This window comes from Hylobates moloch, unplaced genomic scaffold (assembly GCF_009828535.3).
Source record: "Hylobates moloch isolate HMO894 unplaced genomic scaffold, HMol_V3 SCAFFOLD_19, whole genome shotgun sequence".
NCBI lineage: Eukaryota > Metazoa > Chordata > Mammalia > Primates > Hylobatidae > Hylobates > Hylobates moloch.
Window position 1 is genome coordinate 50059842 of NW_026652294.1, and position 14428 is coordinate 50074269.

Sequence of the window (14428 nt, forward strand, 5' to 3'; positions counted from 1 at the left end):
TGTGCATTCATAAATGGTTTATCAGCTTATATGTATTATTTTGGTCTTTTCTTCTGGTGAGATTGAGTCAAGTAAGGTAGTGAACTATTGTTTCTTTTTTTAGAGACAGGGTCTCACTCTGTTACCCATCCTGGAGTACAGTGGCATGATCATAGCTCACTGCAACCTCCAACTCTTACGCTCAAGCAATACTCCTGCCTTAGCTTCCTGAGTAGATAGGACTGCCGGTGCACATCATAATGTGCAGCTAATTTTTAAAAGCATTTTTGTAGAGACAGGTCTCCGTGTGTTGCCCAGGCTGGTCTTGAACTCCTGGCTCCAAGCAGTCCTCCTCCCTTGGCCTCCTAAAGCAGAGGGATTACAGGCACGAGCCACTGCTTTGACTGGTAATGAATTACACTTGAAGTTACAGGGGTTGGTTTCCTTCTGGATGGAAGAAAAATAATGCAAAAAAGGCAACAATAGTTTACTCCCTAACCTTTCTCACTGCTTTACCTTACTGTTTTGTATTTAGTAACTCAGATTAGTTCCTCTACTCTTTCTTTCTTTTTCTTTCTTTCTTTCTTTTTTTCTTTCTTTCTTTCTTTCTTTCTTTCTCTTTCTTTCTTTCTTTTTCTTTCTTTCTTTCTTTCTTTCTTTCTTTCTTTCTTTCTTTCTTTCTTCCTTCCTTCCTTCCTTCCTTCCTTCCTTCCTTCCTTTCCTTTCTTTCCTTTCTTTCTCTTTCTTTCTCTTTCTTTCCCTCTCTCTCTTTCTTCCCTCCCCCTCCCCCTCCCCTTCCCCTTCCCCTCACCTCCCCCCTCCCTTCCCTTCACCTCCCCCCTCCCTTCCCTTCCCTTCTCTTCCCTTCCCTTCCCTTCCCTTCCCTTTCTTTCCTTTCTTTCCTTTCTGACGTTGTCTTGCTCTGTTGCCTAGGCTGGAATGCAGTGGTGCAATCTTGGCTCGTTGCAAGCTCCCCCTCCTGGGTTCATGCCATTCTCCTGCCTCAGCCTCCCGAGTAGTTGCGACTGTAGGCACCCGCCAGCACGTCTGGCTAATTTTTTGTATTTTTAGTAGAGTTGGGGTTTCACCATGTTAACCAGGATGGTCTTGATCTCCTGACCTCGTGATCCTCCTGCCTTGGCCTCCTAAAGTGCTGGGATTACAGGTGTGAGCCACCGCGCCTGGCCTAGTTCCTCCACTTTTAAAACGAATTATTACGTGAATACGGTCTATATAGTACAAGTGCAAAGTAATTTTGAGCACCTACTATGTTTTAGCATTCTACTTAAAAAAATTTTTTTAAGGTAGAGAAGGGGCTCTTGCTCTGTTGCCCAGGGTGATCTCAAACTACTGTGGCTCAAGTGATCCTCCCACCTTGACCTACCAAGGTGCTGGGATTACAGACACGAGCCACCAAACCCAGCTTACTTTTAAATTTCGAATCCTTTGTAGTACCTTCTTTGGAGTCTCGCTGAGTCCTTGTTCCACATAGCGTTTAACAAAATCTGATTCTCAAATCAGTTACTGAACAGATAGCTTATTTCCTGTAATTATATAATGCCATTATTGTGCCTCTGTATATGAGAGTTTAATCCATGAAAGACTCCATATTTATGAAGTTGGGATTACAGATCAGTCTTTTTTTTTTTTTTTTTTTTAAAGACAGAGTCTCGCTCTGTCGCCCAGGCTGGAGTGCAGTGGTGCGATCCTGGCTCACTGCAACCTCCACCTCCCGGGTTCAAGGGATTCTCCTGCCTCAGCCTCCCGAGAAGCTGGGGCTACAGAGATTGAGCCCATCCTGGCTAACACAGTGAAACCCCGTCTCTACTAAAAATACAAAAAAATTATCCAGGCGTGGTGACGCACACCTGTAATCCCAGCTGCTCGGGAGAGTGAGGCACAAGAATCACTCGAACCTGGGAGGCTGAGATTGTTGTGAACCAAGATTACGCCACTGCACTCCAGCCTGGGTGACAGAGCAAAACTCTGTCTCAAAAAATAAAAAACCCTTGAACAGTCATTCAGCAGAGATGTAGTAGAGTCCCAGAGCTTGAGGAGGAAAGGTACAGCATTTACCATAATATGGTTTATTCGCTTTGATAATCTTTGGAAATATTGGACTTGGTTTTTGTGATTAAAAGACTCTGGATCTTTATTCTGAGCTGCTAGATTAATCTGTTTGTTCCAGATAACAATGCAGGGAAATGGTATATACACAGAAACCAATGTTACTAGTAGCATTACTACTAGGTGAGTAGGAAACAATAATTCTATTATCTTGCTAGAATTTATGGGGACGATGGATTAGATTTTTTAATTTTTAAAAATTTTTTGTTTGGCTGGGCGCGGTGGCTCACGCCTGTAATCCCAGCACTTTGGGAGGCTAAGGCGGGCGGATCACGAGGTCAGGAGTTCGAGACCAGCCTGGCCAAAATGGTGAAACCCCGTCTCTAATAAAAATACAAAAATCAGCCGGGCGTGGTGTCGGGCACCTGTAATCCCAGCTACTCAGGAGGCTGAGGCGGGAGAATTGCCTGAACCCGGGAGGTGGAGGTTGCAATGAGCTGAGGTGGCGCCACTGCACTCCAGCCTGGGCGACAGGGCGAGACTGTCTCAAAAAAAAAAAAAAAATTGTTTTTATTTTTTCCAAGACTGAGTCTTACTTTGTCACCCAGGCTGGAGTGCAGTGGCGCCATCTCGGCTCACTGCAACCTCTGCCTCCCAGGTTCAAGCAATTCTCCTGCCTCAGCCTCCGCTAATAGCTGGCATTACAGGCATACGCCACCATGCCTGGCTAATTTTTACATATATATATATATATAAAAAAAAAAAATTTTTTTTTTTTTTAGTACAGATGGGATTTCACCACGTTGGCCAGGCTGGTCTTGAACTGATGACCTCAAGTAATCCACCCGCCTCAGCCTCCCAAAGTGCTAGGATTACAGCCACGAGCCACTGCTTCCAGCCTAAGAAAGAAAATATTCTTTATAAAATTTACATACCATACATTTCATCCATTTAATGTACAATTGAATGGTTTTTAGTATATTCACCAAGTTGTGCAGTCATCACCACAATCAATTTTAGAACATTTTCCACACCTCAGAAGTATACCTTATCCTTTAACTATCATTTCGCCAATTCTTTCATTCTTCCACCTCAACCCTGAGCACCAGTAATCGCCTATTTCTGTAGGTTTTTGTGTTCTGGACATTTCCTGTAAATGGAATTGTATAATACGTGGTCTTTTGTGACTGCTTCTTTCTCTTAGATAATGTTTTGGGTTCCCCGTCACCTTTACCCTGAAGGGATTAACTTAACTTTTTAAACATTCATCCATGTTGTAGTATGTATCAGTACTTCATTCCTTTTTATGGCAATATAATATAATGTTGTATGAATATACTGCATTTTTTTTTTTTTCAGTTCAAGGTTTTAAGTCCTGAGAATAGTTTCCTTGTTTTGTAGCTTGTTTAATTTTGGCCTGTATTCTTGCCAAAAGCTGTAGACTGAAAGTTTTCTTCTTAGAGCTAATTAGGTGAATTTCTTACATTCTTGTAAGTCACAGTAATACCTCTGTGTGAAATCTTACTTTTGCCTTCTTTTTTTTTTTTTTGAGACGGAGTCTCACTCTGTCACCCAGGCTGGAGTGCAGTGGCGCGATCTCGGCTCACTGCAAGCTCCACCTCCTGGGTTCACGCCATTCTCCTGCCTCAGCCTCTCCGAGTAGCTAGGACTACAGGCCCCCGCCACCACACCCGGCTAATTTTTTGTATTTTTAGTAGAGACGGGGTTTCACCGTGGTCTCGATCTCCTGACCTCGTGATCTGCCCGCCTCAGCCTCCCAAAGTGCTGGGATTACAAGCGTGAGCCACCGTGCCCGGCCACTTTCGCCTTCTTAAAAAAAAAAATTATTTAAAAAATTTATTGTAGAGGTGGCGCCTTGCTTTGTTGCCCAGGCTGGTTTTGAATTCCTGGCCTCAAGCGATTCTCCTGCCTTGGCCTCCAAAAGTGCTGGATTACAGGTGTGAGCCACCATGTCAGGCCTCAATTTGTTGTATAAACATATACCCACAAGCGCAATTTCATGATCATATGGTCAATCATTGTATTTTTTGAGGAACTGCCATACTGTTACCCATAGCAGCTGCACCATTTTACTTTTTTTTTTTTTGAGACGGAGTCTTGCTCAGTTGTCCAGGCTGGAGTGCAGTGTTGTGATCTTGGCTCACTGCAAGCTCTGCCTCCCGGGTTCACACCATTCTCCTGCCTCAGCCTCCCGAGTAGCTGGGACTACAGGTGCCTGCCACAACACCTGGCTAATTTTTCTTTTTTTTTGTATTTTTAGTAGAGATGGGGTTTCACCGTGTTAGCCAGGATGGTCTTGATCTCCTGACCTTGTGATCCGTCTGTCTCGGCCTCCCAAAGTGCTAGGATTACAGGCGTGAGCCACTGCACCCGGCCCCATTTTACGTTTTTACCAGCAGTGCACAATGGTGTGCTCCACATCTTTGCCAACACTTGTTATTTTCTGGTTTTTTACTTTAATTTTGGTAGTAGTCATCCAAATGAATGTGGGATTGTATTTTATTGTGGTTTTGATTTGGATTTCCCTAATGATCAGCAATACTGAGTATCTTTTAGTGTGTTTATTGGTCATTTGTATATCTTCTTAGGAGAAATCCGTATTCAAGTCCATTGCCCGCCACCGCCCTCCCCCCCTTTTTTTTAGTCTCACGCTGTTAACCAGGCTGGAGAACAGTGGCGCAACTTAGGAACTGTAGCCTCTGCCCCCTGGGTTCAAGCAATTCTCCTGCCTCAGTCTCCTGAGCAGCTGGGACTACAGGCATGCGCCTAATTTTTGTATTTTTATTAGAGATGGGGTTTCGCCACGTTGTCCAGGTTGGTTTTGAATTCCTGACCTCAGGTGATCCGCCTGCCTTGGCCTCTGAAAGTGCTGGGATTACAGGCATGAGCCACCGGGCCTGGCCGTTGCCCATTTTGAATTGAGTATTTTGTTGTCAAGTTTTAGGAGTTCTTTGTATGTTCCGGATGTTACTCTCTGATCAGATATATAATTTATAAATATTTTCTTCTATTCTGTGGGTTGCCTTTTTACTCTGTTTATACTGTGGTGTTTTTTTGTTTGTTTTTGAGAAATGGTCTCACGCTGTCACACTGACTAGAGTACAGTGGTGCAATCTCAGCTTACTGCAGCCTCAACTTCGCAGGCTGAAGCAATCCTCCGACTTCAGGCTTCCGAGTAGATGGGACTACAGGCATGTACCACTATGCCCCGTTAATATTTGTATTTTTTGTAGAGACAAGGTTTTGCCATTTGCCCAAGCTGGTCTTGAACTCCTGAGCTGAAGCAGTCCACCTGCCTCGGTGTTCCAAAGTGCTGGGATTCCAGGCATGAGCCACCATGCCTAGCCAATATGTGTTTTGTTACAGATTTTGTTGTTGTTGTTGGGTTTTTTTTTTTTTTTTTGAGGCAAAGTCTCGCTCTGTCGCCCAGGCTGGAGTGCAGTGGCGAGATCTCAGCTCACTGCAAGCTCCGCCTCCCGGGTTCATGGCATTCTCCTGCCTCAGCCTCCCAAGTAGCTGGGACTATAGGCGCCCGCCACCGTGCCCGGCTAATTTTTTGTATTTTCAGTAGAGACGGGGTTTCACCGTGTTAGCCAGGATGGTCTCGATCTCCTGACCTCGTGATCCGCCCGCCTCGGCCTCCCAAAGTGCTGGGATTACAGGCGTGAGCCACCGCGCCCGGCGATTTTGTTGTTGTTATTGAGACAGAGTCTTGCTATGTCACCCAGGCTTGCATTTGCATACAGTGGTTTGATCATACCTCACTGCAATCTGCAACTCCTGGGCTCATGGATCCTCCTGCCTCAGCCTGTCAGGTAGCTAAGTTAGAGGCGCACACCACCATGCCCATAAAAATAGTTTTGCAGAGAGGGAGTCTCCCTATGTTGCCCAGGCTGGTCTTGAACTCCTGGCTCAAGCCACCCTTCCACCTCACCCTCCCAAATTGTTGAGATTATAGGTGTGAGCCACCATGCCTGTCCCAGAAAAGTTTTTAATTTTCATAAAGTCCATTTTGTCTGTTTTTTCTTTTTTTGCCTGTAGTTTTAGTGTCATACTCAAGAAATCATTGCTAAATCCAGCGTTGTAAAGCTTTTGCTTTGTGTTTTTCTCTGAGAGTTTTATAGTTTTAGCTCTTAAATTTAGGCCTTTGCTCTTCAGTTTAGGATTTTAATGAAGAGAATGTGGAAAGGTGCTAGTCATAATTGTCTCTTCTTGCTTGCTTGTTCTCATGCTTGCTGCCATTTTGGTCTTTGGATCAAAGACCTAGTATTTAAAATGATATTTAACAGTGCCTTCAGCTTACTTTGCATTTTCCTCTTTATGGTTCTCATTTCATTTTATAGTAGTGGCTTATAATTCCATAGTGTTAGCCCTTTCTGATCTTAAAAGATGCAGACTGTTTTATAATACAACCTCCCTGTGTTTAGCTGTCAAATACCACAAATATACAAGGAGAGTTTAATTCTTTTCTAGCCTTAGAAGTCACTAACTGGGTATAGGTAGCAGGGATCAGTAACTGGGTATACCATCAGCAGGGATCAGTAAATTGGGTGCCCTGGCTTGGAATGTAGGTGCCATTAGGAACAATGATAATATTGTCTGGGTAGTGAGTATAGGATGAAGAAGGAAGTGTAATTGCGTAGGACATAAGTATTATTTTATACTATAATTGTGTGTTTTTTTAAAGGATTTGGACGTGGCAGAGGGAGAGGGGCAGGAAGGTTCTCAACCCAAGGCATGGGGTAAGTGATAGCCATCCTATTTTTATAATTATTTATTTCCCTAGTTTTTATTCTGCAGTTGCTTCTGATACCCTGCATCTAATTTAGTCATCATGATGAATCTAGCATTTTCTATACTTAAAGAGATTTACAAATAAAAAAAATAATATGAATAAAATTGATCTTTTAAATAGGTATTAGAGCAGGGTTTCTAGCCTTGGCACTATTGAGATTGTGTGTTGGATAATTCTTCCATGGGGTGGTAGGATCTCCTGTATATTGTAGGATGTTTAGCAACATCTCTCTGTACTATTAATTAATGTCAGTAGCACCTCGCCTGAAGTTGTGACAAAATACCTATAGACGTACCTAAATGGCACTGCCTAAGAGCCATTTTAGTTAATTCAGCCATTGTCTTTGAATGCTAAGTAAATGTAATGCTTATTTATGTATGAGTGATACCTTTTTCCTGAATTGTAATAGTGAACATTGAACAGACTCAAAGGCACTAAAATCAGAGGTTTATTTCTTGTTTCTGGGTGTTTTTTTTACTTTTTGTTGCTTCTCAAACATTAGCTCCCATTGGATTTTTAGAAAAAGTTTTAAAACATCCTGTGGAAGCCATGCGTAGATGCAGTCAAGGAAAGGAATTGGCTCCAAGAAAAGCCCTTTGTCTCTCTCTAACTTCAGGCAGCACTCTTGGTGTTAGTGCCTTCTAAAAGTGGTGATGCCTCGTGCAGTCTGCCTTCTGCCTAAGCCCCTTTGAGGAAAAGGAGGGATGAACACACAGGGAGCAAACTCTCAGGAGCACTTTAAGACATAGCCCTGCTCATTAGCTTTAAATTATTTTGTGGATTTTTCTGTTTACTTCACATTCCTTTGTGAAAATTTTAAAGGTAATATTTGTTTTGGCTCATGTTAGACCTCTGAACCATGATTCAATTAAACTGGGTGTTCAGTTTAGGATTTTATTGAAAAGAAATAGAGGTGCTGAACAAAGTGTTTTCTTCTTTATCTAATGTTTCGGTAAAGAAGCATATAAATCTAAGCTGTAAAAGATTCAAAGCCGAACTTGGATTCTGACTTGGGAAGAAAATACCTGTTGCCTATTTAAGCCTTATTTTTCAGCAGGACTCTCATAAGAGCTCTTATTCTGCCTTGAAAGATTATACATCTCCTTGTCTGCTTTAGGATGCTGAGGACTGTGTTTTAGGAAAATAAGGCTATTATACCAGAATGTGTGGAACTTCTGGTTTTCACATCTGCATCTCCATGGCTGGCAGAATTAGTTATATTTAAAATAGGGGAAGGAGAGGTGACATCTTTTACAGTGGCTGTGAGAAGGCACTGGGCTTGTTTGGTGAAAGATCATGTATGGTTAATATTTTGGCTTAGGTGCTTGCTTCTTTTGCCTTTATTATTTCTTTATTTCAAACCCCAGGACATTTAATCCTGCGGACTATTCAGATTCTACATCTACAGATGTGTGTGGGACAAAGCTAGTAGTTTGGGAAGCTGCTCAGAATGGTGCAGATGAGGGAACTGGTAAGTGTTCTGTTTTTGCCAGAGATGAGTTTTAAATGTTTGAGCTATTAAGAGTTTTATGTTCTCATACAAAGATGAAGTCTAAATGTGCTGATGGAAAAGAATGAAAAACAGGCTACTGTCCTACCTCTGAAACTATTCTTAGTTGGTTCTTACCACCAAAGTCTGTCACATACAAATCTCGTGATAAGGAATTTGATTTTCCTTTCTGCAAGCTAAGAAAGAGGCTGTATAAGGTAATTGGCATAAATCGGCACAAACCCACACTCTGATCAAAGTGTGTCACAGATATATAGAATTTCTGAGGAGAAGATGTTTTACTGGAAGTACTTCCCATTTCTAATGGTGGATTCTTTGGCCAGATAATGTATGATAAGGTGGTAGATGATAGATGGGTTTGTAGCAACGTTGCCTCTGCAGGTTTTTCTGTATCAAGCTGTTTCTGGATTATTTATTTTCTGAAATTCTTGGGGTAAATATTGGTTGTTTATTTATATAGAGTTCTTTGTACAGTAATTTTTTTTTTTTTTTTTTTTTTTTTTTTTTGAGACGGAGTCTTGCTCTGTTGCCCAGGCTGGAGTGCAGTGGCGCAATCTCGGCTCACTGCAAGCTCCGCCTCCCAGGTTCACGCCATTCTCCTGCCTCAGCCTCTCCGAGTAGCTGGGATTACAGGCATGTGCCACCATGCCCGGCTAATTTTTTGTATTTTTGTAGATACAGGGTTTCACCATGTTGGCCAGGCTAGTCTCGAACTCCTGACCTCAAGTGATCCATCTGCCTCAGTCTCCCAAAGTGCTGGGATTACAGGTGTGAGCCACTGCGCCCGGCTAAATTATGTTTCTATAAGTATAATCTCAATAATTACTGTACGGCCGGGCACGGTGGCTCACACTTGTAATCCCAGCACTTTGGGAGGCCGAGGCGGGCGGATCACGAGGTCAGGAGATCGAGACCACGGTGAAACCTCGTCTCTGCTAAAAATACAAAAAAATTAGCCAGGCGTGGTGGCGGGCGAGATCGTGTCATTGCACTCCAGCCTGGGCAACAGAGCGAGACTTCATCTTCAACAACAACAACAAAAAACAAAAACATAATTTAACACAATGAAATATAACCTAGACTTAGAATATAGCTCAATAAATTATCAAGGCCAGGTGCAGTGGTTCATTCCTGTAATCTCAGCATTTAGGTGGCAGAGGTAGGAGGATCACTTGAGCCAGAGTTTGAGACGAGCCTGGTTAACGTAGTAAGACCTCATCTGTACTAAGAAAACTTAAAAAATTAGCATGACATAGTGGTGTGCACCTGTGTTCTCAGCTGCTTGGGAGGCTGAAGTGGGGAGCATCACTTGAGCCTGGCAGGTTGAGGATGCAGTGAGCTATGATTGTGCCACTGCACTCCAACCTAGGCAACAGAGCAAGGCTGTGTCTGGAAAAAAAATAAATAAATAATGCACACAAACATCCATATAACATCAACCCTAGCCAAAAAGTAAGAGAGTACCACCAGAAGCACAACTAATCAAGTGTAAATAGAGAAACTATAAAGAGGGTCAACAAAATTTATAAGTTGTTATTTGAAAACACTAGTAAAATTGTTAAGCTTCTTATGAGATCATCAAGGGAAGGTGAAGAACGTGAATAATTGGTTCCAGGAAGGAGAAAAGGAATATTGATATGGATCATGTAGATATTAGGAGATTATAAGATAACTCAGCTAGAGCTCAGGAGTTTGAGACCAGCCTGGGCAACATGGTGAAACCCCGTCTCTGCAAAAATAAAAAATAAAAAAATTAGCTGGGCATAGTAGCATATGCCTGTGGTCTCAGCTACTTGGGATGCTGAGGTGGGAGGATCACTTGAACCTAGGAGGCGTAGGTTGCAGTGAGCTGAGATTGTGCCACTGCACTTTAGCCTGGGTGACAGAGTGGGACTCTGTCTCAAAAAAAAAAAAAGAATTATGCGTGGTATTTAAGTTTGCTTAACTGTTTTTTTTTGGGGGGGGGGGGGGGTGTTTGAGGTGGAGTCTCTGTCACCCAGGCTGGAGTGCAATGGCACGATCTTGGCTCACTGCAACCTCCATCTCCCAGGTTCAAGCGATTCTCCTGCCTCAGTGTCCTGAGTAGCTGGAATTACAGGTGTCCGGCACTATGCCTGGCTTTTTTGTATTTTTAGTAGGCAGGGTTTCACCATGTTGGCCAGACTGGTCTTGAAGTCCTGACCTCAAATGATCCACTCACCTTGGCCTCCCAAAGTGATGGGATTATAGGCATAAGCCACTGTGCCCTACCTTCTTTTCTTTCTTTCTTTCTTTCTTTTTTTTTTTTTTTAAAGAGAGAACATCTCACTCTGTTGTCCAGGCTGGAGTGCAGTGGTGTGATCATAGCTCACTGTAGCCTTGAACCATTGGGTTCAAGCCATCCCACCTTAACCTCCCTAGTACTTACTGCCGGAACTATGGCACACACCACTGCACTGGGTGAATTTTAAAGTTTTTTGTAGAGGTAAGATTTTGCATTGTTGCGGAGGCTAGTCTTGAACTCCTGGCTTCAAAGATCCTCCTACCCAGCCAGTGCGAGGATTACTGACATGAGCCACCATGCCCAGCTTAGTTTGTTTAACTTTTAAAAAACAAGTCAAATCAACTCTTAGATGCATACCCAAAAGAAAGGAAAATATAGGTTCACATAAAATCTTGTACAAAAAGATTGATAGCAACATAATTCATAATTATAAAAAAGTAGAAACAACCCATACTTCCTATTGAACAGGTCTGTCTAGGCGGAAAAAAACCTCAAATGTTTATCAATGGATGAATGTATAAGCAAAATATAGAATATACACAGAATGGAATAATGTTCAGCCATAAAAAGGAATTAAGGTACATACTACAACATGGATGAACCTTGAAAATAGTATGCAGAGTCACAGAAAGACCACATATATCGTATTTTATGATTTTATTTATCTGAAATGTCTAAGGCAAATTTATAGGGACAGAAATTAGCTTGGTGGTTGCCTAGGGCTAGAACTATTTGGGAAAAGTGGTGAGTGACTACAAATGAGTATGGAGTTTGTTTTTGGAGTGTTGAAAATGTTCTAGAATTAGAGGTGATGGTTGCACAAATTGTGAATATACTAAAAATTATTCAACTGTTGTAAAAGGATAGATTTCATGTTTGTATTATATATAAAAATATAGAAATTAGTATTATCCATTTAACAAAATTAAGGAGAAAAATCCATATGATTATTTCAATAAGGAAAAGCATTCAATATTCGTTCATGATTAAAACAAACTGTTTCTGAGTGGCATGTGGGATTTGAGCCTGATAATGGCCCTTGATTCCACCAACATAGAGACTTTGTACCGCGTCCCATTAGTGCTCGAATGTCCCAACCTGAAGCTGAAGAAGCCGACCAGGCTGCACATGCCCTCGGCCATGGCTATGTATGCTCTGGTGGTGGTATCTTGCTTCCTCATCACCAGAGGAATAATTTATTATGTTATTGTTGAACCTCAAAGTGTTGGCTCTGTGACCGATGAACATGGGCATCAGTGGCCAGTAGCTTTCTTGGTGTACAGAGTAAATGGACAGTATATTATGGAAGGACTTGCATCCAGCTTCCTGTTTACAATGGAAGGTTTAGGTTTCATAATCCCGTAACAGTCGAATGCACCAAAGATCCCAAAACCCAGTAGATTTCTTCTTCTATTCAGTAGATTTGTCTGTGTCCTATTGAGTTTTTTTTATGGCTAGAGTATTCATGAGAGTGTAACTGCCAGGCAATCTGATAGGTTAGAGTGCCTTTTGAGAAGAAATCAATGGATACTGGATTTGTTCCTGTCAATGAAGTTTTAAAGGCTATACCAATCCGCTGTTGCAAAATGTGGAAAAGAATGAAGAGCAGCAGTAAAGAAGTATGTAGTGAAAACACTGGAAGTGTAGCTTGGAGTAAAATTTCTTCTTGGTATCAAAGAGACAAGTTTATCACAGTATTTTTTTTCCTGCTGACCTATTGACATCAATGATGTTGAGTGACATTTTCTTCTTAGTTTTTCATTTTTTAAAGAAAATATACTCCAGTTTACAAATATAATATCGAATAAAGTGATTATTTTTTACAGCCCCTTTAACTTTTTTTTGGAGATGACATTTCTGATTTTCAGAAATTAATATAAAATCTGGAAGCAAGATTCCATAAGTTGAGAATTCTAGATGGCTGATCAGCTTTACCTGTGGTGCTTTGCCTTTTAACAGGGAGTGTGATAATACATTATTTCAGATATCTATGTGTAACTATTTCCTGAACAATAAGATCTATGAAAGGAGCAGAAATAAATAATTTTTCTAATTAAAAACAAAACCCTGGCAGTTAGGAATACAAGGAATTTCCTTAATCAGATAAGGAATATCTGTAAACTTACAGCAGATATTACAGTCAATGGTGATATATTGAATGGTTTTCCTCTGGAACAAGATAAAAACACATGCGGTCCCTGCTTCCATTCTCACTGTACTGGAGGTCCTAGCCAGTGCAATAAAGAAAAAATAAGTAAGTCATAAGGATTGGAAAGGGAGAATAAACCATTGTTTTTTGTGATTGTGTGAAAGAATCTATAGACAAATTATTGGAGAGTTTCACAAGCACAAGATGCAAGACACAAGTTTCATGAAGGCATGTATTTTTATAAATCATCAACAAACAGAAAATGGAAAAAAATTGCTAGTAGCTTCAGAAAACACCAGATGCCTAGGAATAAGTCTAATGATATATAAGATATGTAAGATTAGAAAAAATATAAAACAATATTGAGAGAAAATAAAGAAGACAATAAATAGAGGGATATACCACTTTAATATTTTAGTCTCACTGTTGTGACATTTAGTTTTTACTGACTCAGTCTTTGAATTTATTAATCCACGGTAGTTCGTCTCATGTAAATTTTCCTCACTGATTTTTTTAAAAAATCAGATTTGTTGTAGTTTTTGTATAAATACACATATATTCTCCCCTTTTTAGAGGTACAGAGGATGAATTCTAACAAATGCATATAGAATTATAACCATCATTAAAATATAATTATGGTACTTCTTTACTAGCAGTGAACAATTGCAAACAAAGAATAAGAAAAACAGTACTTTTTTTAGTAGTACCAAAAAAACAAGAAATAGTTATTTCTGACTACGTATATGCAAGATTTGTATGTTAATATTATGCAACATGTTGGGAAAGATCAAAGAAGACCCTCATAAAAGGGAACATATTCAGTGTTCATGAATTGGAAGACTCAATATCTTTGAAATGTCATTTCTCTCCAGATTGATCGATAGCTTCAGCACAATTCCAATCAAAATCTTAGCAGATTTTTGACAACTTGATTCTTTTTTTTATTTTTATTTTTTTCGAGATGGAGTCTCACTCTGTCACCCAGGCTGGAGTGCAGTGTTGCAATCTCAACTCACTGCAACCTCCACCTCCCGGGTGAGTGATTTCCTACCTCAGCCTCCTGAGTAGCTAGGATTACAGGTGTGCGCCACCATGCCCAGCTAATTTTTTTTTTTTTTTTTTTTTTTTTTTTTTAGTAGAGACAGGGTTTCATGTTGGGCAGGTAAGTGTTGAACTCTGACCTCAAGTGATCTGCCCACCTCAGCCTCCCAAAGTGGTGAGATTACAGGTGTGAGCTATTGTGCCTGGCCTTGACAACTTGACTCTAAAATTTTTATATAATATTAAAGGGACTAAAGTAGCCTAAACAATTTTGAAAAGAAAAAAAAAGTTCTAAGACCCACACTCCCTGATTTCGTTTTTTTGAGATGGAGTCTCGCTTCGTCACTCAGGCTGGAGTGCAGTGGCACGATCTCTGCTCACTGCAAGCTCTGCCTCCCGGGTTCACGCCATTCTCCTGCCTCAGCCTCCCAAGTAGCTGGGACTGCAGGCGCCCGCCACCACACCTGGCTAATTTTTTTGTAGTTTTAGTAGAGACGGGGCTTCACTGTGTTAGCCAGGATGGTCTCCATCTCTTAACCTTGTGATCTACCTGCCTCAGCCTCTCAGAGTGCTGGGATTACAGGTGTGAGCCACCGCACCCGG

At 41.2% G+C, this 14428-nt stretch overlaps 2 protein-coding genes across 3 annotated transcripts in view; both read left to right on the forward strand.

The window, feature by feature from the left end:
• UBAP2 (ubiquitin associated protein 2) overlaps window positions 1–14428 on the forward strand; it is a 66597-nt gene that overhangs the window by 7371 nt on the left and 44798 nt on the right. For both annotated transcript variants that reach the window (XM_058431218.1, XM_058431220.1), the window contains exon 3: window positions 6755–6809. In XM_058431218.1, the coding sequence (XP_058287201.1) occupies window positions 6755–6809 (55 nt within the window). The remainder of the gene's footprint in view (window positions 1–6754; window positions 6810–14428) is intronic.
• On the forward strand, window positions 11668–13950 carry LOC131382034 (oligosaccharyltransferase complex subunit OSTC-like). The gene is made up of 2 exons (XM_058431846.1): window positions 11668–11919; window positions 13930–13950. Exons 1-2 carry the CDS (start codon window positions 11668–11670, stop codon window positions 13948–13950), a joined length of 273 nt encoding a protein of 90 aa, XP_058287829.1.